This window comes from Colobus angolensis, unplaced genomic scaffold (genome assembly GCF_000951035.1).
Source record: "Colobus angolensis palliatus isolate OR3802 unplaced genomic scaffold, Cang.pa_1.0 Scaffold57, whole genome shotgun sequence".
Classification (NCBI taxonomy): domain Eukaryota; kingdom Metazoa; phylum Chordata; class Mammalia; order Primates; family Cercopithecidae; genus Colobus; species Colobus angolensis.
In genome coordinates, this window is record NW_012119265.1 from 12538308 (window position 1) to 12561247 (window position 22940).

Here is a 22940-nt window from a genome sequence, read left to right on the forward strand (position 1 = left end):
GAACCCGGGAGGCGGAGGTTGCAGTGAGCCAAGATTGCACCATTGCACTCTAGCCTGGTGACAGAGCGAGACTCCTTCTAGAAAAAAAAAAAAAATCATACAATCTATGCTTTGAAAGTTCACCCACTGGTGAAGCCACTCTCCTTTCCTTACTCAATGTGGGCAGAGTGACTCATGTTGTTAGATCTCCATTCTGTCTTTATTCTCAGGCAGTCAACTCATTGAAAGGCAGTGAAGCAAGAGTGTGTTTTAACATTACTGAGTTCTCCTGGGAAAGGAGTTATCATTGAGGTTTTTACTGAGTTCCAGCTCAGCTATAAAACCTACAGAGCATAAGTTACAACAAGATGGGAAGTTCCTAGAATAAAAAGGAACATTTACATAATTTTTCTAAGCCTACATTTCTGAAAAGTGTGTATTTCAGCATTTTGTGTTTTCATTGTGTGATAGTTTTTATTGCTTTGAAAATATTATATAAATTTATCGTGCCGTCTCATCTGTCGGTGCTTTTCTGATTTTATTTTTAGTATTTATTTATCCACTCTATCTGGAATTTATTTTCATGAAAAAAATGAGGTAGAAATTAAATATTAAAAATCTTTAAAAATAATTTAAAAATTATTGTGAACATACAAGCACACTGAAATATATTTCTATTAAGAAAGAATTAAGTAGATATTCATTGGATCAAAATATTGGATCAAGATATATTCTAAAGTAAGAAATACAAGTTCCTAAACTGTATGGATAATGAGATAATGTAATCTCATTTGTGGTTTTTAAACAGAGTTGTGTTTTTATATATAATGCATTTATATTCATAGAAAAATATCTGTAAAGATATACCAGTAACTGAGTCTATCTTAATCCTGTGTTATTCCCAGCTCTTAATACATGGTAGACATAAAATAAATATTTTCTTCCTTTTTTTTGAGACAGGGTTCTGCTCTGTCACCCAGGCTGGATGGAGTACAGTGGCACAGTCATGACTCACTCAGCCTCCCCAGGTTCAAGTGATCCTTCCACTTCAGCCTCCCAAGTAGCTGGGATTACAGACATGCACCATCACGCCCAGCTAATTCTTTTATATTTAGTAGAGATAGGGTTTTGCTGTATTGTCCAGGCTGGCCTTGAACTTCTGGGCTAAAGTTATTTGTCCGCCTCCGTCCCTCAAAGTGCTATAGGCGTGAGCCACCACGCCTGGCTATGAATATTTTCTTTACATGCTGTACCTTTCTATTGTTTTTCAGTTTTTTTAATTACATGAGCTTTTTTGTTGGTTTTATAATTTAAAAGAGGGAAAAATTGAAATTATAAATGAACGTGCTAATTTCAAAAAATTGAAATCACTGTTAATTCCAGTGCCCCAAGACAAATAAGATCAACATTTACATAGTTGATATCACACACTATAACTTCTATTTTATAATGCCCATGTATATTAGTTTGTTTTCACCTTGCTATTAAAGACATACCTGAGACTGGGCAATTGACAAAAGAAAGAGGTTTAATGGACTTATAGTTCCACGTGGCTGGGAATGCCTCACAATCATGGCGGAGAGTGGCGGCAGACAAGAGAAGAGGGCTTGTGCAGGGCAACTCCCTATTACGAGAACGGCGCAGGAAAGATCTGCCCTCATGATTCAATTACCTCTCACCGGGTCTCTCCCACAACTAGTAGGAATTTAAGATGAGATTTGGGTGGGGACACAGCCAAACCATATCTGCATGCCACTGTGAGTTGTAATTAAAAAATTATTTTTTGCTAACTTGTGAACAGAAAAGTGGTATCTCCTTATTGTTTTAATGCGTAGTTATTTGACTACAAGTAATATTGAACGATCATATATTTATTAGACATCTGTTTCTGTGAATTATCTGTTCTTGTATTTTCAAAATTTTCTTTGGGATCCTGGCATTTTTTAAATTGAATTATACAAGCTCTTTGAATTGTGATCCATTTTCATTTCTGTGTCAAATATTTTTGCTGAGTTGTTAACTTTGTTTATTTTATTTTGCACTGCAGGGTTTTTATATTTATGCGGTTATGTCTGTCCCTACTCTTAGGCCTGGAAAGACCCTCTGCAGTGAGATAGCAGATCAGATTTTATTTCATTTTATTATTTTTGTTGAGACGGAGTCTCGCTCTGTTGCCCTGCCTGGAGTACAGTGGTGCAATCTTGGCTCACTGCAACCTCTACCTCCCAGGTTCAAGAGATTCTTCTACCTCAGCCTCTCAAGTAGCTGGGACTATAGGCATCCGCCACCACACCTGGCTAATTTTTGTATTTTTAGTAGAGGTCGGGTTTCACCATGTTGGCCAGGCTGATCTCAAACTCCTGACCTCAAATGATCCGCCCACCTCGGCCTCCCAAAGTGCTTGGATTACAGGCATGAGCCACTGCCAGTTTTATTTTATTTCATTTATTTTATTGTATTTTTTGAGATGGAGTTTTGCTCTTATCACCCAGGCTGGAGTTCAGGAGCACAGTCTTGCCTCACTGCAACCTCTGCCTCCTGGGTTCAAGCAATTCTCCTGCCTCAGTCTCCCGAGTAAGTGGGATTACAGGCGTGTGCCACCATGACCAGCTAATATTGTAGTTTTAGTAGAGATGGGGTTTCACCATGTTGGCCAGGGTGGTCTCGAACTCCTGACCTCAGGTGATCAGCCTGCTTCAGCTTCCCAAAGTGCTAGGATTACAGGCGTGAGTCACTGCACCTGGCTGCAGATTGGTTTTTATGGATAATGTCTTCTTTTTGTAGTTTCATATTTCTGACCCATTTGGAATTTATTTTTGTTATGATGTATAAAGATTATTTTCCAATGGCTATTTTCTCCAGTAACATTTATTGGATTCTCCTCTCCACTACTTTGACATGGAGCAAGTTCATTTTAAGATTTATTACCATTGTCTCAACTTTCTTTCTATTGTCATTGTATTACTTTTATTCTTTATTTTATTGAAGTGCTTACTGTATAAAGAATAATCTATAAAACATGTTCAGAATCTGATTGTATCAATATGAAATTTCAAAATGACTCCTTAAAATATCATTTTTCAGAATGCAAATTTGCCTGATTTTGGATTAATAATGAACTTTTTTGGTTTCCTGAGATTGTTTTGATTAATGTTTAACATATAAGAAGAATGTTTATTGTGATCTCACTTCAATTTGTTTTAATAGCATCTTATTGCCAAAGGCTCTATGTATGATGAGCTTATGGCAAGAACTGAAGATACGTTACGAATGGATATACAAAATATTTCAAGCCAGGAGTCCTTTCAACATGTTCTCACAACTGGGCTTCAGGCAAAGATTCAAGAAGCTAAAGAGAAAGTCCAGGTCTCTCTTTAATATTCACTATTTAGTAATTCTGTTCTCTAAAACTGAGGGGTCACTGGGTGGGCAGTGAAGGGGAGTGATAGCCCTGTAGCTTGGAAACGTTTCGTAAAATAGTACTTTTGCTTTATGTTTTATTTCTTTATAATTTAGAGCATGTCGGAAAATATAAGTATCATAGTATATAAGTACCATAATTTAGATAGATACCTACGTTTAGATAGATTTATCATAATTTAGATAGATTTATCATAATTTAGATAGATATCTAAATATCTTTGTCTAGTGGGAAAATATTTTGTCTAGTGGTCAAAGTATTTGTTAACTTAATAATTTATTAAGAATTGGTCCCCGTGTTAATTTGAGAATTTTTTTGTCTTCAAGATCAATGTGGTAAAACTCGTTGCAGCGTTGAAGAACTCAACCGATGTTTCACCAGAATTGGACATCAGGCTGAAGATGGAAGAATCCCAGAAGGAACTTGAATCATATATGACGAGGGCTCAGCAGTTACTGGGGCAAAGAGAGAGCCCCGGTCAACTCATTTCAAAATATAAGGTGGGAATCTTTTCAACCATCAAATGTAGGACATTTATTGTTAGCTGCCTATCTTGTTTGAAATCAAGATGTTTCCTTCACAGTAATTATATACTGAGTTACTATAACTTAAAAAGAATTTCCCAGTATTATGTATCGTTCCTCTGAGGTTACTAAACGTAAGTATTGAAGCATAGAATTTTTTTTTTTTTTTTTTTGAGACGGAGTCTTGCTCTGCCGCCCAGGCTAGAGTGCCGTGGCCGGATCTCAGCTCACTGCAAGCTTTGCCTCCTGGGTTTACGCCATTCTCCTGCCTCAGCCTCCCGAGTAGCTGGGACTACAGGCGCCCGCCACCTCGCCCGGCTAGTTTTTTGTATTTTTTAGTAGAGACGGGGTTTCACCGTGTTAGCCAGGATGGTCTCGATCTCCTGACCTCGTGATCCGCCCGTCTCGGCCTCCCAAAGTGCTGGGATTACAGGCTTGAGCCACCGTGCCCAGCCAATGAAGTATAGAATTTTTTAATTCAAATTTTATTGTGGATCTGCTGAATGTACTCAGTGACATGGTGTAAAGAGTGCAGCCGACTCTATGACATTGAACCAGAATTTAATTTCTCTGGCTTTTTAATTTGTAAAATTGGCATAATAATTCCAGCCCTATCCACCTGTCAGATTTGTTGTGAGGCTTTAAGTGAAAATAAGGCATATGAAATTACTTTGCATACATTCTCTGAACGTAAAAAAATACCATTATTATTAAAATACTTTGATAAAAGTTATTCATGGAAACATGCTTATCTGTAGTTAAAGACCTAATAATGTTTTGTATAGAGACAAGTTCAGGTTAATTTTTATGGTTTGATAGGCTGAGGTTTCAGCTTAAGATGTCACCAAACCAGAGACTCACTATTAATTGACATAGTGGGAGGTGCTGGGGGAATTAGAAGCAAAGCTAAATACCTCTACCTTGGAGCAAATGGGAGAGGTGGAGTAATACCAGCTCTTTTGTTCATTCATGCTCAGCATTTAGCACACTTTATTGAACACTTAAAATGAGCTGGGCATTTGGGGGAAATAAAGATTCAGGAAGGCAGTGGCCCATTCCTACTCCTACTCTTTATGAAAGGGCGCCCCATAGGAGCCTCTCTTCATTCTCGTACGACCTCCGTCTGTCTTCTGGGCCTCAACCCTATTTTGGCTTTCTGGATTGCTAACCACGCTGGGCCCCTGTTATCAGTCATTTCAGCACTGCTTTTCCTGTGACCTTAGTAGCCCTTGTCTGCTTGATCTCATGCCATTTGCACTTTGCTAGCTGCCACCTTCAACCACTTGCCTCTGTCTTTTATTCCCACTTCTACTCCCGGGTTCCTGAAAGTACTAAATTGACCTTAAGAATGAATCGTTGTTTTAAATGATGGTGAGGCTGGATTCTAGGTGGGTAGATGTGGTCTGGTCAGGAAAAAGAGAAGGAAAAAAAAATAGAGGCTTCTAGGCTCCTTCTTTTTCTTTTTCTTTTTCTTAGAGACAGGGTCTCACTCTGTCACCCAGGCTAGAGTGCGGTGGTGCTGTCTCAGCTCACTGCAGCCTCCAACTCCTGGGTTCAAGCTATCCTCCTGCCTCAGCCTCCAAGTAGCTGGTACTACAAGCACACGCCACTACACCCGCTAATTTTTAAAAATTTTTTGTAGGAAAAAGGTCTCACTCTGTTGGCCAAGGCTGGTCTCAAACTCCTGGCCTCAAGTGATCCTCCCAAGTCGGTCTCCCAAAGTGCTGGGATTACAGGTGTGAGCCACTGTGCCCAGCTGCTTGGCTGCTTTTTACCAGAGAAGGGCTGGAGGTGTCAGTTCTCACACCATTTTCCTCTCCCTGACCTTCTTCCTTTTGGTTTTCCCGCATTTTGCCAATGGCATTTAGTCAAGTGGATACACTTTCACAGCAGAAGCAAGATCCCTGCCCTGGTAGGCATGCACACACAGGCAGTGGGAGCTCCCAGCTATGACTAGCATACAGGGTAAAAGTGTCTCCCCAGGTCATAAATCTAGCAGTCCTCCAGGAGGCCTCGGAGGAGGGCCCTGGAGCTCAGCATTGTGCCTTACCTGCAGCCGGTCCATAAGAATGTGTAATGAGTGAATGAGTGAATTTCCACCCTGCTTGGCTTCTCCCTGAGAATTACTTTCATCTTCTCTCTCCTGTAGGGGCCTTTTTCACACACAGGCCCAGACCTGTTTTTTTGTTCTGTCATTCACTGGTTACCTAGGCCAGATTTCTGCTCCTGTAGAGTATGTCAGGTTAGGAGCAGACACGTGCCTGTCAGGGCTGTTTCCATTCTTGTGTGCTGCTGGGGCGAGACTGCCAACATGGGTGGCCCTGGGCAAAACTTTGAAGTTGATGGTCAAACAGATTGGCCTCCTTTCAGCATAACTGCTTATGCACGATAGTTAACCTTTCTATAAATTTTGTCTTGGCCGGGTACAGTGGCTCACACCTGTAATCCCAGTGTTCTGGGAGGCTGAGGTGGGAGGCTTGCTTGAGCCCAGGAGTTTGAGGTTTCAGTGAACTGTGATTGTGCCACTGCACTTCAGCCTGGGTGACAGATTGAGAACTTATCTCAAAACAAAAAACAAAACAAAACAAAACTGGTAGACTCTTCATGTTATATTGCTTCTGAAGTATGGTTGTCTGCTCAATACTTAAGAACTTCATAGGAAACTTAGCCAGTGGCTTATTAAACCTGTACTGTGAACTTTATAATTACTTATCAATGGGGTAACAAAAATCATTTTGAATATCATGAAGATATCTTAATCTGGGCCTTATGTGTAACTACATTTGAATAATAAATATTTTGGCACTCTTTTGAAAAGAATTCAAGAGATGCCAAAGGGCTAGCAACTTCAATTTACAAAGAGAAGTCTCCTATAAATCTTCAGATGTTCTTCAGAGAGCCCCTTCCTACTTTACCAGTTAAAGACATACCAAAATTAACTTTGAGGATTTGGCAGTAGAATTAGAATGAGGTTTCTATGATCTTGTTTGCATTTTTTTTTTTCTTTAGGAAGCACTAATAATTTATAATACAAAGAGTCTGGCCAAGTATTTGAAAGCTGTTGAAGAACTGAAAAATAATGTAACCGAGGACATAAAGATGTCTTTAGAAGAAAAGAGTAGAGATGTCTGTGCCAAATGGGAGGTAAGAACATGCATATGTCTCTGCACTTATGTTTTTATATGTCTGATCCTGGGCTGTCGGTTGTCAGAGCCATTCCTGGGGTTTTCCTGCCTATGCTGTATCACCGGTGGGCTGGTCCCTGCAGGCTGCAGTCCCAGGGTTCATACAGAGTTTCATAGCGGAATAGGTCTAGGCTTTGGTGGCAGACAAACCTGGATTCAGCAGCTATGACCCTGAGCAAGGTAGTTAACTTTTAGGAGCCTCCCTGATAAAAATGAGATAACACCACCTACTGGGCGGAATTGATGCAATGATTTGTAGAAAGCATCTACCACTGAGATTGTGTTCTGGTAATTAATGGCAACTAATATTAAATGATACTGAAATGTGTAATTAATATGATAATTAAAATGTATGTGTCTATATCTCTATGTGTAAGAGGATTGAATATGTACTGTTAAGGATCCTCCTAAAACTTGTTTTAAAGTAAACATTTTTTTACTTTAAAATAGTTTTAGATTTACAGAATTACTGTAAAGATGGTGCTGAGAGTTCCAGTGTACGCCATGCCCAGATTCCTCTGTTATCAGCATCTTACGTTAGTATAGTATCGTTGATACAATTACTGGGTCAATGTTAATACATTGTTTTTTCTAGCAGTTTACTCTGACAGATTGATATATTTCTATTACCTAAAGTTTGCACTTTATTGACCTTTTCACAGTTTTCCCCAGATGTTCTTTCTGTCTGTTCTAGAATCTCATCCAGGATACACATTGCATTTACTTATGTCTCCATGGGCTCAGTTATCTGTTTGCATACAGTTTCCCTCAGTCTATAGCTTGTCTTTTCATTTTCTTACCAGTGCCTTTCACAGCTAAAATACATTTCTAGTTGTTAGAAAAAAAAAACATGTTTATGGGCCTGGGATGTTTTAAAACATCTCCCCCCAAAATATATGGATGAATCAGAATGGCACTTAAGCTTTGTTTCTGTCTTTTTGTCACTACACATGTATTTATTGTTACTATACTTTTTTGTATATTTTGTTCCCATGGTTAATATATTCCCCCCCTTTTTTTTTGCAGTCTCTTCATCATGAACTGTCTTTATATGTTCAACAACTGAAAATAGATATTGAAAAAGGGAAGCTTAGTGACAATATTTTAAAACTTGAAAAGCAAATAAATAAAGAAAAGAAACTCATCCGTAGAGGAAGGACCAAGGGTCTCATGAAAGAACATGAGGTACAATAACGTGTTTCCACTTAAATTTCGTCATCATTTTGGGGTTTTTCTTAAATGGTTGTGTGTATCTTTAGTCTAGGATGAAACTTGAAAATTACCCAGCCCTCCTCTCCCCTGGGAATGATCACTTCTTTGCTTCACAGAGCCTGTGCTTCTTACTTTTTAGAAGTGAGAAAATTCGGCACTGAGTTAATATTTTATGATTTCCCTTGATGTGTCTCAATGTCCCCTGTCCTCAGACTCTGGTCACAAATGTGTCAACTGTTACTAAAGTACCCATAGTTGGCTTTTGTCAGGATACAGTGTCCTCAGAAGCACTTTTGAGAAAATGAGCAAATCGGGGTATAAAGCAGCTGGGGCAAATCTCATGATCTTTTTTTGGTCTCCATCCTGTTTGATTGCTTTTATGTATTTGACATTTCTGACCCTTTTTTTCATTTCTTTTTAAGTTTCTACTGCTGTGGCTCTCCCACTGTCAGTCTCTCTTGCTTTATATAATTCTATATCTATCTATCTATCTATCATCTATCTATCAATCTATCTATGTAGATATATATAAATATAGATGCAGATATGTAAATACATAGCAATATATAATTTGCAGTGAGTTCTTTTTAGTGTCTTCACAAATATTCCTTTTTATTCTATTATCTTAGTGTTTTGCTTTTGAAGAAGGGGGTCTCCACCTCCACTTTTGGCTAATTTCATGCTTCCCTTAGGCAATTTTATGCACTCTGGGGTTTGACCTGCCTTCTCTCCAATGATAGTGCGTCGATTTTTCTCTCCAGCTGAGTCGTTTCACCTGAATTCTATGTTCTATTTCTCACTGACTAGTAGATATCACCAGTGTTTTTCGGAGAACTCAAATTTAGCGAGCTCAAAACTGAACCAATAATATCTCCTCTCAAAGGTTCATTTTGTATTCTGCCTCCTGGTAATGAATGGCATTGCTGTCTCATGACGCCCTTCCTCTCCTTCCTCCCTTCCTTTCCACTCAGGCTTAATTAAATCTGTTGCCAAGCCCCTTCTGGTATTCTTCAGAACAGCTTCTTCTTTCCAGTAGTGTTGCCACTTATCTAAGCCAGGGTTCTTTTCTCAGAATGCTGATGATTGCTTCATCTCATCTTCCATACCAGCAGCAGAGTTGTCCTTTTGAGACACAAATCTTACCCCCAGGACAATTCCAGACATTTTAGAAGGCCACTTAGTTCCTTCATAGCCTGGCCCAGGAAACCCCTTTAGCGTCCCTCCTGTGCTGTGCAGTCCAGCCCCACGGGAGTACTGGTCCTTTGAGACATCTAGTGCTTTTCATTATCTTTGTGGTTTTCGTCCTCTTGGTGGTCCTTCTGCTGGAAGTAACCTCTCTCCCCTTTTACTTGGAGAACTTGTCCTTTCTTCCACATATAGTTCAGATGCTTCCCTCTTGTGAGGCAGGGTTTCTCTGACTCCTTCAGGCAGGTGGGCTCTATCATAACACTTAGCACACTCTAGGCTGGTTCTTTGTGTGTCTAGGTTACTGAACTGAAAATTCTTTTAGGGCTGACTCCCTCATCTTTTTTTCTCCAGCGCCTATTGTTATAGCACATAGATGGCCTATACAAGAACACATTGTTAAAACCACACACATCTGTTAGTTTCTAGTCCTTATGGAATAATCATGTAAACTCATCTGAAGCACATTTCCTGCTTTATTTCTTCAATTAGGCCTGCTTTTCTGAGGAAGGCTGCCTGTACCAGCTTAATCACCACATGGAAGTCCTGAGGGAGCTGTGTGAAGAGCTGCCTTCACAGAAGAGTCAACAAGAAGTGAAGAGACTACTCAAAGATTATGAACAAAAGATAGAAAGACTTCTGAAATGTGCTTCCGAGATTCATATGACACTGCAGCCCACAGTGGGAGGCACGTCGAAAAACGAGTTAGTACTTCATAAGAATAGCTACCCTTCAGGATAAAACGAAGCCTTTTGCACAGTTAGATGACATTAAGCATTAGTCATGCTTGTTTAGGTTTCATATTTCTTACTCTCTTTTAAACACGCAATTTTGATTCCTTTCTAGGGGGACCATCTCCACATCTGAGAATAGAGGAGGGGATTCCCACAGTGAGGCACCATTTGCAAAATCAGATAATCAGCCATCAACTGAAAAGGTGTTAAATGTGGATAATGTGTTTTAGAAGTAAACCCAATGTAAAAGACCAAGTGTACAATAATTCAGTTCTCATTAATTAGGTGTTGGTTATAATTATCCGATTGTTTTTATCAATGGAGAATTTCCACTTACACAATGCAAAAGACTGATTTTCAAATGAGAATGCAACTAACCAAAGCTATAACGAGCACAACCTGATCTTCCTCTGAGTACACAAATAGTTCTTTCAAGCAGAGACCCTTTTGAACCATTATGAATACCGATTATCTGTGTACATTTTTATTGAGGGTAGAAGAGGTTGAGTTTGATCTGTATAGATGTTTCCATTTCATTGAGATGAACAAGTTCATTTATCATTTACCTTTTCTTCTGTTGCATTGTAATGTATTTCATTTTCTGTGGGAATTGAATTTTCTAAATTCCTAAAGTCTAGACAATTTGGTATTTACTGTATATTGTAGTCCAGACTGCCAATCAGAACATGTGGAGGAAGGAATGAGGTGAGGCGGATTTGTTTTTGGAGGTCTGCTCCTGCATGGTAGGCTTCTGTCTACTTTTGACTATGGGTATGGAGTCTCAGGCAGAAATAGCATTTTGGGGCCGGGAGTCTTCCTTTACCATGCTGCCATACCAGTTAGAAGGTGCGACTCCCCTCTGTCCTACGGAAAGACTTTTCTCTGAGCTGAGACATCCCAAAGAAATTGTATTATCTCCTGGTTTGAGGTATAAAGAATCAATGATTTATTTTTGAACATAAAGCATTTATCTTTTCCAGATAATTAAGTATGTTTAAGATATTTTGTTTACTATTTTGCATATTCCCTTAGGCAATGGAAGCCACTGTGAAGTTTAACTTGGCATCAGAGTTAAAGCCTCCACAAAAAGAAAGCATTATGGAAAAGGATTACTGTGCATCTGTAAATAGTTTACTAGAGAGGTAAACTCTTTTTAAACAACTGGAAAATCCACCAAAAGTCTTTCATCAATGCAAACATGTTATACTTTTTAAAAATTTTATTTTCAGTTAGTCATCATTTTGCATGTGGTCCAGTAACTTAAACAGAAATTCCATGGTATTTCCTCACACGTAGTTGACAGTAATTTTAAAATATTTCTTTGTATTATTTTATTTTTCTTATTTTTTTGTGTTTGTTTTTTGTTTATCTTTGTGTTATTTTATTTTTATATTTTTGGGACAGAGTCTCGTTCTGTCGCCCAGGCTGGAGTGTAGTGGCACCATCTCGGCTTGCTGCAACCTCTGCCTCCCAGGATCAAGTGATTCTCCTGCCTCAGCCTCCTGAGTAGCTGAGATTATAGGCACCTGTCACCATGCCCAGCTAATTTTTTGTAGTTTTAGTAGAGATGAGGTTTAGCTGTGTTGGCCAGGCTGGTCTTGAACTCCTGACCTCAGGCAATCCACCGGCCTTGGCCTCCCAAAGTGCTAGGATTATAGGTGCGAGCCACTGCGCTTGGCCTGTGTTATTTTAAAAATTAACTATTGTGATGTTGCATTTCATTTTGCCCAGGTATGAGACATACAAAGATATTCTTGAACACCACCTGCAAAACAACAAATTCAGGGTTACTTCTGATTTCTCTAGTGAAGAGGACAGGAGTAGTTCTTGTCTGCAGGCCAAACTGACAGATCTACAGGTAATTCCCAAACATATTATTTCTCTGGTTGTCTTGTTTATTAGAAATAGTACCGCTGTGAGTCTGGACATCCCCTTTTCTGTTGAGGTCACATACGCCAAATGTTTCCAAAGAACTCTCTTTGCTGGATTGCATTTCTAATGTCACCCTATTATAAAGTGATTTTCTTTCAAGTACCAACCCCAGGAAAGGCTTTGGTTTAGGGTCTTAATTTACTGCTTATATTCTAATCCGGTACTCCAAATATTGTGGCTTGAAGAGTTTTTGTTTATGTATTTCTTTTTGTGCTTCAGACTTCAAGGGAATTGATCAAAAACAGTGTGTTTTTCAAGGGAATTTCATCCTGCTCCTGGGTTGCTCCAAAGTTAACCAGCCAGTGACTCTGAATGTTTGTTTCAGTCCTTCATCTTTACCAAATGATCACATTGTCTAAAATTGCTGTACAGTGATTGTTGACTGTCTGATGTTGGGTATTTAGGGGTAGGCAGTGGAGGGAGTTTTCACTCTAAATGATGCATTCTCCTCCTAAAAAGCCTTCAGTGGAAGTTACTGCAGGTGACTCAGAAACAACAGAAAGAAGCAATCTATTAGTAGTTGGCACACAAATCACAACTTCTACAAATAATATCTTTCCTAGTTTGAAGATGATCTGTGCATTGCAGTGCATTCTTGATGCCCGCCCTGAGTGCATTAGAGGGAACCCTCCCAGATGGAGGGCCATGGGTAGTTCCTACAACATCCTTCCATTTCTAGTTTCTTTTATTTTATTATACCAGGTCTCAGTCACACTCTACCATCTGACTGCTCTCTATTTTTCGTCTGAATAAGCAAAATTTATATGTTAAAATCCCTGTTGCTCAAGTGATGGATTTAGCATGTTTTCGTCACAATTAAGAAACTGTCTTGAGACGTTTCTCCAGTGACTGAATAATGAGTTGGTTAGAAAAACCATACTAATCTTTGGGTAAAGTGAAGAACAAATTATACTGCTGATTGCTGATCTGTCAGTAGTATTGTATAGCAATGCCTTACTAAAAAAAAAGAATCAAGATAAGGAGCTGGAATAGTATAGAATTATAGATGTTAATTATAAACCATAAATTAATTTAATTTATTCTTATTTATATAGAAACAGTTTTGGTTCACTCTCGTTTTCTTTTAGTTTAGAAGGTAACAAAGATTTCCTATCCAGAGAAAACAGAATATCTGTTCTTACATATATCTGTATTTTTCTGAATTGTATTCTGGGTGATTATCTTAGGGGAAGGGAGTTTGGGTACCTTTGAAAGCTGCCTTGTCGACTCTCTTGACTTCATTGAATGAGTCCTCTGAGAGCACAGTTAACGTCATTGTTCCCTAAAGGATAGTTGACTTGTAGATGGTTGGAAAATATTTTTAAACACATTTCCATGTGAAACATTGTGTTTGCCTCCACAGTTGGTGAATGTCTTATGTTTTAAGAACAGAATAATTGTGCCTATTAACCCCATTAGCTGATAAATTGATTAATGTGTTCCATCTAGGTCATAAAAAATGAAACTGATGCTTGCTGGAAAGAGTTTGAAATTATTTCATTGAAGTTAGAAAATCATGTGAGTGACATAAAGAAGCCTTTTATAGTTAAGGAAAGAGACACACTAAAGGAAAGAGAAAGAGAGCTTCAGATGACTCTTAATACCAGGTAAAATTCTGAGATATATTAACTATGAATCTAATAAACTCACTAAATCCAGTAATGCCATTTTAAGCAAGACTATTGCTATACTAAGTATGTTATTTTATTTGGATGTCACAACAACAGTAAGAGAGGCTACCGTTATGATTGCATTTTACTGATAAGGAAACTGATACTCAGAGAGGTTGAACATTAATAATATAACCAGGCCACGCTGCTACCTAGAAACTTGGTAGAACTTAAGGTCTGCCAAGGTTCAAAGGCCACAGTCTTTCCACTGTCTCTTTTGGGCATGAATTTGACCAAGTCACATAAACTCTGTGGGCATTGATCTCTCCATTTCAGAAATGAGAGTGTTATTAGGACCTTGTATACATAGAATATGTAGCCCCAGCATATATTCCTATATATATAGGAAAAAACTGAGGCTCAGAGTCTATATATTACAAACCTATGATCCCACATTTCAATTTCTTATCAGTGGAGCCTATTCTTTGGACCCCATTATATTTTTAATATGGAAATTTAACAAATTATTCCATAATTAAAATAATTATGAGGTTTCTTAGTTGTCAAGGTGAAGTTAAGTTACAATTCTGTTTTATTTCAAAAGAGAGAGAAAGGCTTAGTATGTTTTACAATTTTCCATTCAGTGTGGTATATATTACCCTGCTAAGAATACTTTGGGGCCAGGCACGGTGGCTCCTGCCCATAATCCCAGCACTTTGGGAGGCCAAGGCAGGTGGATCACTTGAGGCCAGGAGTTCGAGACCAGCCTGGCCAACAGGGTGAAACACTGTCTCTACTAAAAATACAAAAAGAAGAAAAAAAAAAGAATACTTGGGTATTGGGATGCTTTTTGGAGTGAACGGAGAAATCATTAATTATACCGAAACAGCTGGAGTTGTCTGGCCCAGTGGGTCATTTTTAAGCTAGCTCTGCTGCCTCTCACTAAATAAATGTATGTTAAATGAATGAATAAATAAATGGATAGATGGATGAGCATATATGAAAGAATACTTGGATATAGCAACCCATTCATTCTTTGGCATTTTGAATCAATGGGTTTAGGTATTAATGTGATGATGTGTATATATCATTGTATATCTATTTATTGTATAACTATTTTCTGTTCTTAGTTCAGTAATTGTGTTAATCAGTTTTATAGGATATCTTTCTGCTGTGTTTTCCCCTCATGTCTGGTTTACTTTGCACCCAGAATGGAATCTTTAGAGACAGCACTGCAGCTTGTGTTACCTGTAGAGAAGGCATCACTTCTTCTCTGTGGCTCCAACCTGCCTCTCCATAAAATGGCCGTCCAGGGATTTCATCTCATTGATGCTGATGGCATTTATCAACACCTAAGGGTAAGTATATAAGTTCTCACAGTGATTTACAGAATAATCAAGTCTTCTGAGATTTATAAATCTTTATGGATTTTTAATTATTCGTCATAGCATAGATTAAGAGTATAAGTCGCGACAAATTTTTTTCAGTAATTTAGACTTGTTTTTTATTTCTTAACTCTTTAATTCCTTACAAATTTGGAGATAGGTACTGTGGAGTACATAATGAGGTATTTTCTTTGAATTCAAAATGAAACCTTGTTTTTGAATGCCTTCTTCAGTAACTGAATTCCTAAATATACTAGACTCATGCTTAAATGCCATATTCTACTGTTTTCTTATTCTAAATGCCATCTTAAATAAAAATATTTGTTTATTTTTCAGATTATAAAATTGTTTTCTGAACAATTTAATACTAATTATTTGCTTTGAAGCAATAGATTTATGTGCTTGTTTTCTTTTTGGGATTGAGACATCAGCTGGGACATCTGATCATTTGTAATTAAAATGTTTCCTTAGGTAGAAACTGTCACCTTTTTTTAAACTCAAAGGCATTTTTCTAGATCAAATCTAGTCATGCAGTTTGGGGCTGGTTTCTCACAAACAGTCTTTCTTTTTTCCACCTCAGTTTTTTAGCTTTTCTTATCTTTATTTTAGAATATCCAAGATTCTACTGCAAAACAGATTGAAATATGTAACCGCTTAGAAGAGCCAGGCAACTTTATATTAAAGGAATTACACCCATTTGATCTACATGCAATGCAGAATATTATACTGAAGTACAAAACACAATTTGAAGAAATGAACCACAAGGTGCAGAGGAGTGAAGATACTCTGAAAGCTCTGGAAGACTTTTTGACATCTCTCAGAACAGCTAAACTCTCTGCTGAGCCCTTTTTAGACCTTTCAGCCTCAGATACACAGGTGGCACAAGAAAATACTTTGACAGTGAAAAATAAAGAGGGAGAAATTCATCTGATGAAAGACAAGGCCAAACATTTGGATAAACGTTTGAAGATGCTTGATATGAGCTTTAAAGATGCTGAATTGGGTGAAGACACCTCCTGTGAAAACCTTCTTGATGCTTTATCAGTAAAGTTACCTGAGACACATGGCTGTGGGGTACAGGAGGAATTCACTGAGGAAAACAGATTACTAGAGGCTTGTATCTTCAAGAATAATGAACTCCATAAAAATATTCAAGATGTGCAGAGTCAAATCAGTAAAATTGGTCTTAAGGATCCTACTGTTCCGGCTGTGAAACATCGGTAAGTATTGTCCATCCATTTCCATCCAAGATGACTAGCACCTTTCTGTATTTTCACCTCTATTAGGTGAAAGATATTCTTCCTATGCCTTTCTGCTTCTATTCCATCCCACTGTATTCAGTATTCAGCATTCTTTTCTGTAGACTTTTCAGGCAGACTTCTTTTTTGTTGGTATTGTACCTGTACAAAACGTGGCATAATTTTTCTTTCCTCTTTAAAGTGCATCTTATGAACAAAGGAGTGGTGGAGTCAGATATGCATGAAGTACTGTACATGAGTTACTACCGATTCCCTTGTACTTGCTGTGTTGCTGTGTGTTTACTGTGGAGTTCTCCTCAGGACGGATGACTGGCAGACTCCATGCATGTGATATTAATGAAACCAGTGGTGGAAGATGCATGTGCCACATCTTGTCCCTGCTTCTTTCTTAGTTATTTGGTCTCCTTCTCCTCCCGGCAGGATTAGGGTGGGAACTGAGTGGAAGGGCAGGAGACTGAATTTAAGAGGCAATCTAAAGTTCGTGTTGATTCTGGAGATGGAGCAGAGTTGCAGTAGACTGAGGTTGGCAGCCTTCTGTATACCTGCTGCCATTTTAATTCCAACATTTGGAGTAGGGCCTTCAAATTCCAAAAGCTAAAATGTTGGCAAGAGTCGCTTTTGTGGAATTCTTTCCCTCTCCTCTCCTCTTCGCTTCGCTCCTCTCCTCTCCGCTCTGCTCTGCTCCCCTCCGCTCCCCTCCCCTCCCCTCTCCTCCTTTCTTTCAATGGAGTCTTGCTCTGTCACCAGGCTGGAGTGCAGTGGCATGATCTTGGCTGACTGCACCTTCCCGGGTTCAAGTGATTCCCCTGCCTCAGCCTCTCGAGTAGCTGGGACTACAGGTATGTGCCAGCATGCCCGGCTAATTTTTTTTTTTTGTATTTTAGTAGAGACAGGGTTTCACCATGTTGGCCAGGATGGTCTCAATCTCCTGACCTCATGATCTACCTGCCTCAGCCTCCTAAAGTGCTGGGATTACAGGCGTGAGCCACCGTTGTGTTTTTTTGTTTTTTTGTTTGTTTGTTTTTGAGACAGAGCCTTGCCCAAGCTGGGCGCAGTGGTACGATTTCGGCTCACTACAACCTCTGCCTCCCAGGTTTAGGCGATTCTCCTACCTCAGCCCCACTAGTAGCTGGGATTATAGGCATGCGCCACCGTGCCTGGCTAATTTTTCTATTTTTAGTAGAGACGGGGTTTTACCATGTTGACCAGACTGGTCTTGAACTCCTGACCTCAGGTGATCCACCCCCTTTGACCTCCCAAAGTGCTGGGATTACAGGCGTGAGCCTGGCCTCTTCCTCTTACGTGCCTGGGCTCTTCCCCCCTTTCTAAATCTGTCTCACTTTCTATCTCCTCCTCTGCCCACCTTTAGTTTCTCAGGCTCAGTGGTCTCTCAAGGGTCTTTAGATGACCAAGCCCTCAGTGTAGCCAAGTGTGCCTTTCCCTCTGAAATGCCCCACACCCTCAGGCTCAATGAAACTTTCATTCTTAGGGAATCCCACCACTGCATGCGATTGTACCACTGCCCTCCATCCTGGGTGACACAGTAAGACCCTCTCTCAAAGAAAAGAAAGAAAGAGAGAAAGAAAGAAAAAGAAATTCTATTTAAGGAAGGTGGAGGGGATTGCTACTGAACAGGATAATCAGGGAAGGTCTCACTGAGAAGGTGGCCTTGGCATCAGATGAGAGGAAAGAGCAAGCTACTCGAACCTGAAGGAATAGCCTGCTAGGCAGAGACAGCAGTAGGTACGAAGGTTGGTTGTGTTTTTAGAGAAAAGGCAAGGAGGTGAGAAGGTGCAGTAGTGAGGGGGAGATGTAGCTTAGCTCATGCAGGAACTCTTAGGCTGTTTGATGACTTTGGCTTGTTCTTCAAGTGACATGGGAAGTCATTGCAGGGTTCTAAGCAGAGGGAAATGTGTTGGTTTTCATCATAACCTGTTGTGTCTGGCTGATGTGTTGAAAATAGACTGTAGGAGTTGAGAGGAGACATGGGAAGTCTGGTTTGACCTATTGTCGTAATCCCTGGTAGGGATGAAGCTGGCGTGAACCAGTGGTAATGTGGTAGAAAGTGTTGAGATTCTGTATATAGTTTGAAGATAGAGAACAGATGATTTATTGACACATGGACATGGGGTGTAAAAGAGATATTGGGGTCAAGAATGCTTCCAACAAACATCGGAATCTTCCTCTGGATTCAGGTGCTCTTGCCTCTCTTTGTCCGTTGTGTCAATGGTAACTTGAGCAGTGAGTAAGAACTGAGTTACCATTAACTGAGATGAAAAAGACTAAAGTTTATCAGTCTTGGATGAAATTTTTCAGTATTGAATGGAAGATTGGGCGTGCTCAGTTTTAGAAATGATATATTCAAGATATACTAGACATTCAAGCAGCAATATCAGTAAGACACCTAAAAATAGATGGCATTAGGAATCAGGAGAGAGGTCTGGGCTGGAGGTATATATTTGAGAGTTTTCATCGTTTTTACAAGGCTGTTTAAAGCTATGAGATTGGATGAAATTTCTGAGGGGTGTAAGTTTAGATAAACAAGAGAAGAGGGCCAAGTTGGATCCATACTCTGGGCACTCCGTATTGAGGGATCAGGGAGATGAGGGGGAACCAGCTGAAGAAACTGAGAATGGAGAGGCCAGTATAGTAGGGGGAAAATCAGGAGACTTCTGGGGGTACCTGAAGAAGGCATCTCAACAAGGAGGAAATGACCAAGTGTCAGATGCTGCTGATTAGTGAAGTGAGGTGAAGATTGAGAGTGGAACAGGGATTTTGCAATGTGGAGGCCAGCTGTTACAGTAGGCAGTAGAGAATGAAAACCTTATGGGAGTGAATTGAAGAGACAACTGGAGGCTAGGAAGTAGAGGCTGTGAGCAGTTTAGCAATTTAGATTTAGGTGAATGGTGTTAATCCCTTCAGTATTACTTTATCCTTAAATAACTTCTTTTTGATTGGGAGAGCTTTTTGTACATAAAGGAGAAGTGCAAGATTTCCCTTGTCTTTTCCTTTCTCCTTGGCCACCCCATCCTTCTTAGGATCCTGCAGTTCTTGGTCATTCACCTTCTCCTCTTCTCCTATATCATGCTGTCTTCCCCCTACATAAGCACACATATGCGCTTTGTCTCTCTCTCTTTCCTCTCATGTGTGTATACACCTTTTACAAGTGTGTTCATCACAGAAACATGTTACTGCTAATGGTTTTGTATATTTATTATATTTATTTAAAGCACCAAATTAATATTCTGGAAATGCAGCCAGGCACAGTAGGTCACACCTGTAATCCCAGCACTTTGGGAAGCTGAGCCAGGAGGATTGCTTGAGTCCAGGAGTTTGAGACAAGCCTGGGCAACATAGTGAGACCCCATCTCTACAAAAAATAAAAAATTAGCCAGGCGTGGTGGCGTGCACGTGTGGTACCAGCTATTCGGGAGACTGAGGTGGTGGGAGGATCACTTGAGCCTAGAAGGTTGAGGCTGCAGTGAGCTGAGATTGTGCCACTGCACTCAGCATAGGTGACAAAGCGAGACAAGCAAAACAAAATAAGACCAAAAAAAAAAAAAAACCATAAAAATTCTGGAAATGCAAAGAGCCTCCCAAACTCTGTAACAGGAATGTGTAATTTTGGCATTAACCTCATGAGGACAAGTTAAGGTTACTGTGCCTCCCCAGGTTACCCATATTTGTGTTGAATCAGTGGTTGACAGTTGGCTATCAAACTTTTTTCTCATTCATAATCAAGGAAAAAATCATTAATCAGACTGGATAAGGTTCTAGATGAATATGAAGAAGAGAAGAAACATTTACAAGGAATGGCTTATTCTCTTCCACACTTCAAAGACGGCAGAGAAAAAACCGTGAACCAACAGTGCCAAAATACAGTACTCTTGTGGGAGAACACCAAAGCCTTGGTCACCGAATGGTAAGGAAAAAAGACTCCCTCTTGAATCTGAAAAATTGTCTGTAGCACAATTAACTTTTTCAAACTTCTGGGTTGAAAACACATCTCCGTGGACCCAAAGGAGGGCAAACATAAGGATTTCCCATTGGAGTTCACAGGGCCAGTGTCTGGGACAAGACCTAGAATTATAGATTATAGCCAGAGTGCAGCAAAGAGGTTCTCCATGAAGCATAACACGTACACAATACGGTGTGTTTATGCTCATTACCATCCCAACTGGGTTGGTTTCCTATTGCTGTAAATCACCAAGCAAATCACCACCAACTTAGTGGCTTAAAAAGAACATGGATTTATTACCTTATGCTTCTGGAGGTCAGAAGTGGTAAAATAGGCTGCGTGAGGTGGCTCACACCTGTAACCCCAGCACTTCATGAGGCTGGAGAGGATTGCTTGAGCCTACATGTTTGAGACCAGCCTGGCCAACATGGTGAAACCCCATCTCTACAAAACAAAAAAATTGGCCAGACATGGTAGCTCATGCCTGTAATCCCAACACTTTGGGAGGCTGGGGTGGCCGGATCACTTGAGGTCAGGAGTTTGAGACCAGCCTGGCCAATATGGTGAAACCCCATCTCTAAAAAAATATAAAAATATTAACCTGCATGCTTGCAGGTGCCTGTAGTCCCAGCTACTCAGGACGCTGAGGTGGGAACATCACTTGAGCCTGGGAGATTGAGGTTTCAGTGAACCAAGATAGCACCACTGTACTTCAGAGCGAGACCCTGTCTCAAAAAAAAAAAAAAAAAAATCAAGCTGTGTTCCTTCTGGAGGCACTAGGCAAGATTCATTTCCCTGCCTTTTCCGTATTCTAGAGGCCTCCTGCTACATTCCTTGGCCTGTGTCCCCCTCCTCCATCTTTAAAGCAGCAGTGCAGGATCTTCAAATCTCTCTCTGCCCTCTGTTCTGTCATCATGTCTCCTTTGACACCTCTGCCTGCCTCCCTCCCAAAAGGACCCTTATGATTACACCAGGCCCACACGGGCAATCCTGGATAATCTCTGTAGTTTAAGATCCTTAGCTTAATCACTTCTGCAAAGTCCCTTTTGCCTTGTGAGGTAACCTGTAAGGTAACATTCACAAGATCCAGGGATTAGGCCCAGGTATCTTTGGGAATTGGGAGCATTACTTTACCCCACGTGCCTACTTGAATGGGAGATGTTGCCTGTCAATAACTGCTGTGTTTCCCGCAGAGTTGGGGCTAGTTGCAAAAATTTTCGTAATCTTCAGAATTCCATTGGGGTACACCTCCTGTTTCCTACTGGAACCTGAGTGTACAGGAGTCCAGATGAACCCTGTATGTGGTATTTGATGTAGTCTACCCTCTGACTTTACTGAGGAAAGAATTGAGATTCAAAGAGGCTAAAGTAACTTATCCAGAGTCTCAGACTAAGCAGTGCGCAGCTGTAGTAGAAACCAGGTGTCCTAACTGCCACATTGTCTCACTGCCTTACTTTTTAAAAAGGACTAAATCCAGAATGAACAGGATAGATATATTAAAGGCCAGGCATGGTGGTTCACACCTATATATAATCCTAGAACTTTGGGAGGCCAAGGCAGGCGGATCACCTGAGGTCAGGAGATCAAGACCAGCCTAGCCAACATGATAAAAGCCCGTCTCTACTAAAAATACAGAAATTAGCCAGGCATGGTGGCATTTGCCTGTAATCCCAGCTGCTCGGGAGGCTGAGGCAGGACAATTGCTTGAATCCAGGAGGCGGAGGTTGCAGTGAGTCAAGATCACACCCCTGCACTTCAGTCTGGGTGAGAGAGCGAGACTCTGTCTCAAAAAAAAAAAAAAGAATAGATGTAGAAACAACCTGTGACTTGCTGAATTGATACTGACATAATCTGCCAGCGGCTCTGTTCTCCGAGATGTCTTTTGGTTAATGATGAAATTGAGATGCTGATTCCTTAGGGTGATGAATCCTGTGTTTCTTTCTAGACCTTACATCTGGTAACTTTTTAATTTTCACCTAGTGACAGTGCTAATCCAGAGATTATGCCATCTATTTGCTGGATATATTGATGTGCCATCATTCTTAGGTTAAATTGGTAAAAAATATTAAGAACCACATCAAGAGGAAAAGTCCTTTATGCCTTATTCATCATTTATGTGGTATACTTGCAAAGAGAAAGAATGGTTTTGCTATTTTTGGACATTTAGCTATTGTATATTTTTCTATTTATAGTCTTGAACAATGTGAAAGAGTTTTGGAGCTCTTAAAACAATATCAGAATTTTAAAAACATCTTGACAACTTTGATTCAAAAAGAAGAGAGTGTCATCTCCCTGCAGGCTTCGTACATGGGAAAGGAGAACCTGAAGAAAAGGATAGCAGAGGTGAGTCCAGCTTCCGTTAGAAAAAAACTGCACAGAGACCTCACTGACAGGCCTGGTAGTAAAGAGATATAGATTAAGTAATTTTGAAACTTCATTTAAAAGAAGTTACTAGTGACCCTATTTTACCGGGTATCTAAAAATGTGTTGCATTTTATCACCAGGGCTGGAAAAAAGAAACAGTCACCAAGTTGATGGTGGGTCTCTTCTATTTGG

General features: G+C 39.9%; 1 protein-coding gene across 2 annotated transcripts in view; it reads left to right on the forward strand.

Annotated features, from left to right (window-relative positions):
- The window catches only part of SYNE2 (spectrin repeat containing, nuclear envelope 2), a 396555-nt gene that overhangs the window by 138086 nt on the left and 235529 nt on the right, over positions 1-22940 (forward strand). For both annotated transcript variants that reach the window (XM_011961973.1, XM_011961974.1), the window contains exons 20-32: positions 3187-3345; positions 3727-3900; positions 6934-7068; positions 8136-8294; positions 9999-10210; positions 10353-10443; positions 11273-11382; positions 11972-12098; positions 13622-13779; positions 14993-15140; positions 15777-16387; positions 20169-20348; positions 22577-22727. In XM_011961973.1, the coding sequence (XP_011817363.1) occupies positions 3187-3345; positions 3727-3900; positions 6934-7068; positions 8136-8294; positions 9999-10210; positions 10353-10443; positions 11273-11382; positions 11972-12098; positions 13622-13779; positions 14993-15140; positions 15777-16387; positions 20169-20348; positions 22577-22727 (2415 nt within the window). The remainder of the gene's footprint in view (positions 1-3186; positions 3346-3726; positions 3901-6933; positions 7069-8135; positions 8295-9998; positions 10211-10352; positions 10444-11272; positions 11383-11971; positions 12099-13621; positions 13780-14992; positions 15141-15776; positions 16388-20168; positions 20349-22576; positions 22728-22940) is intronic.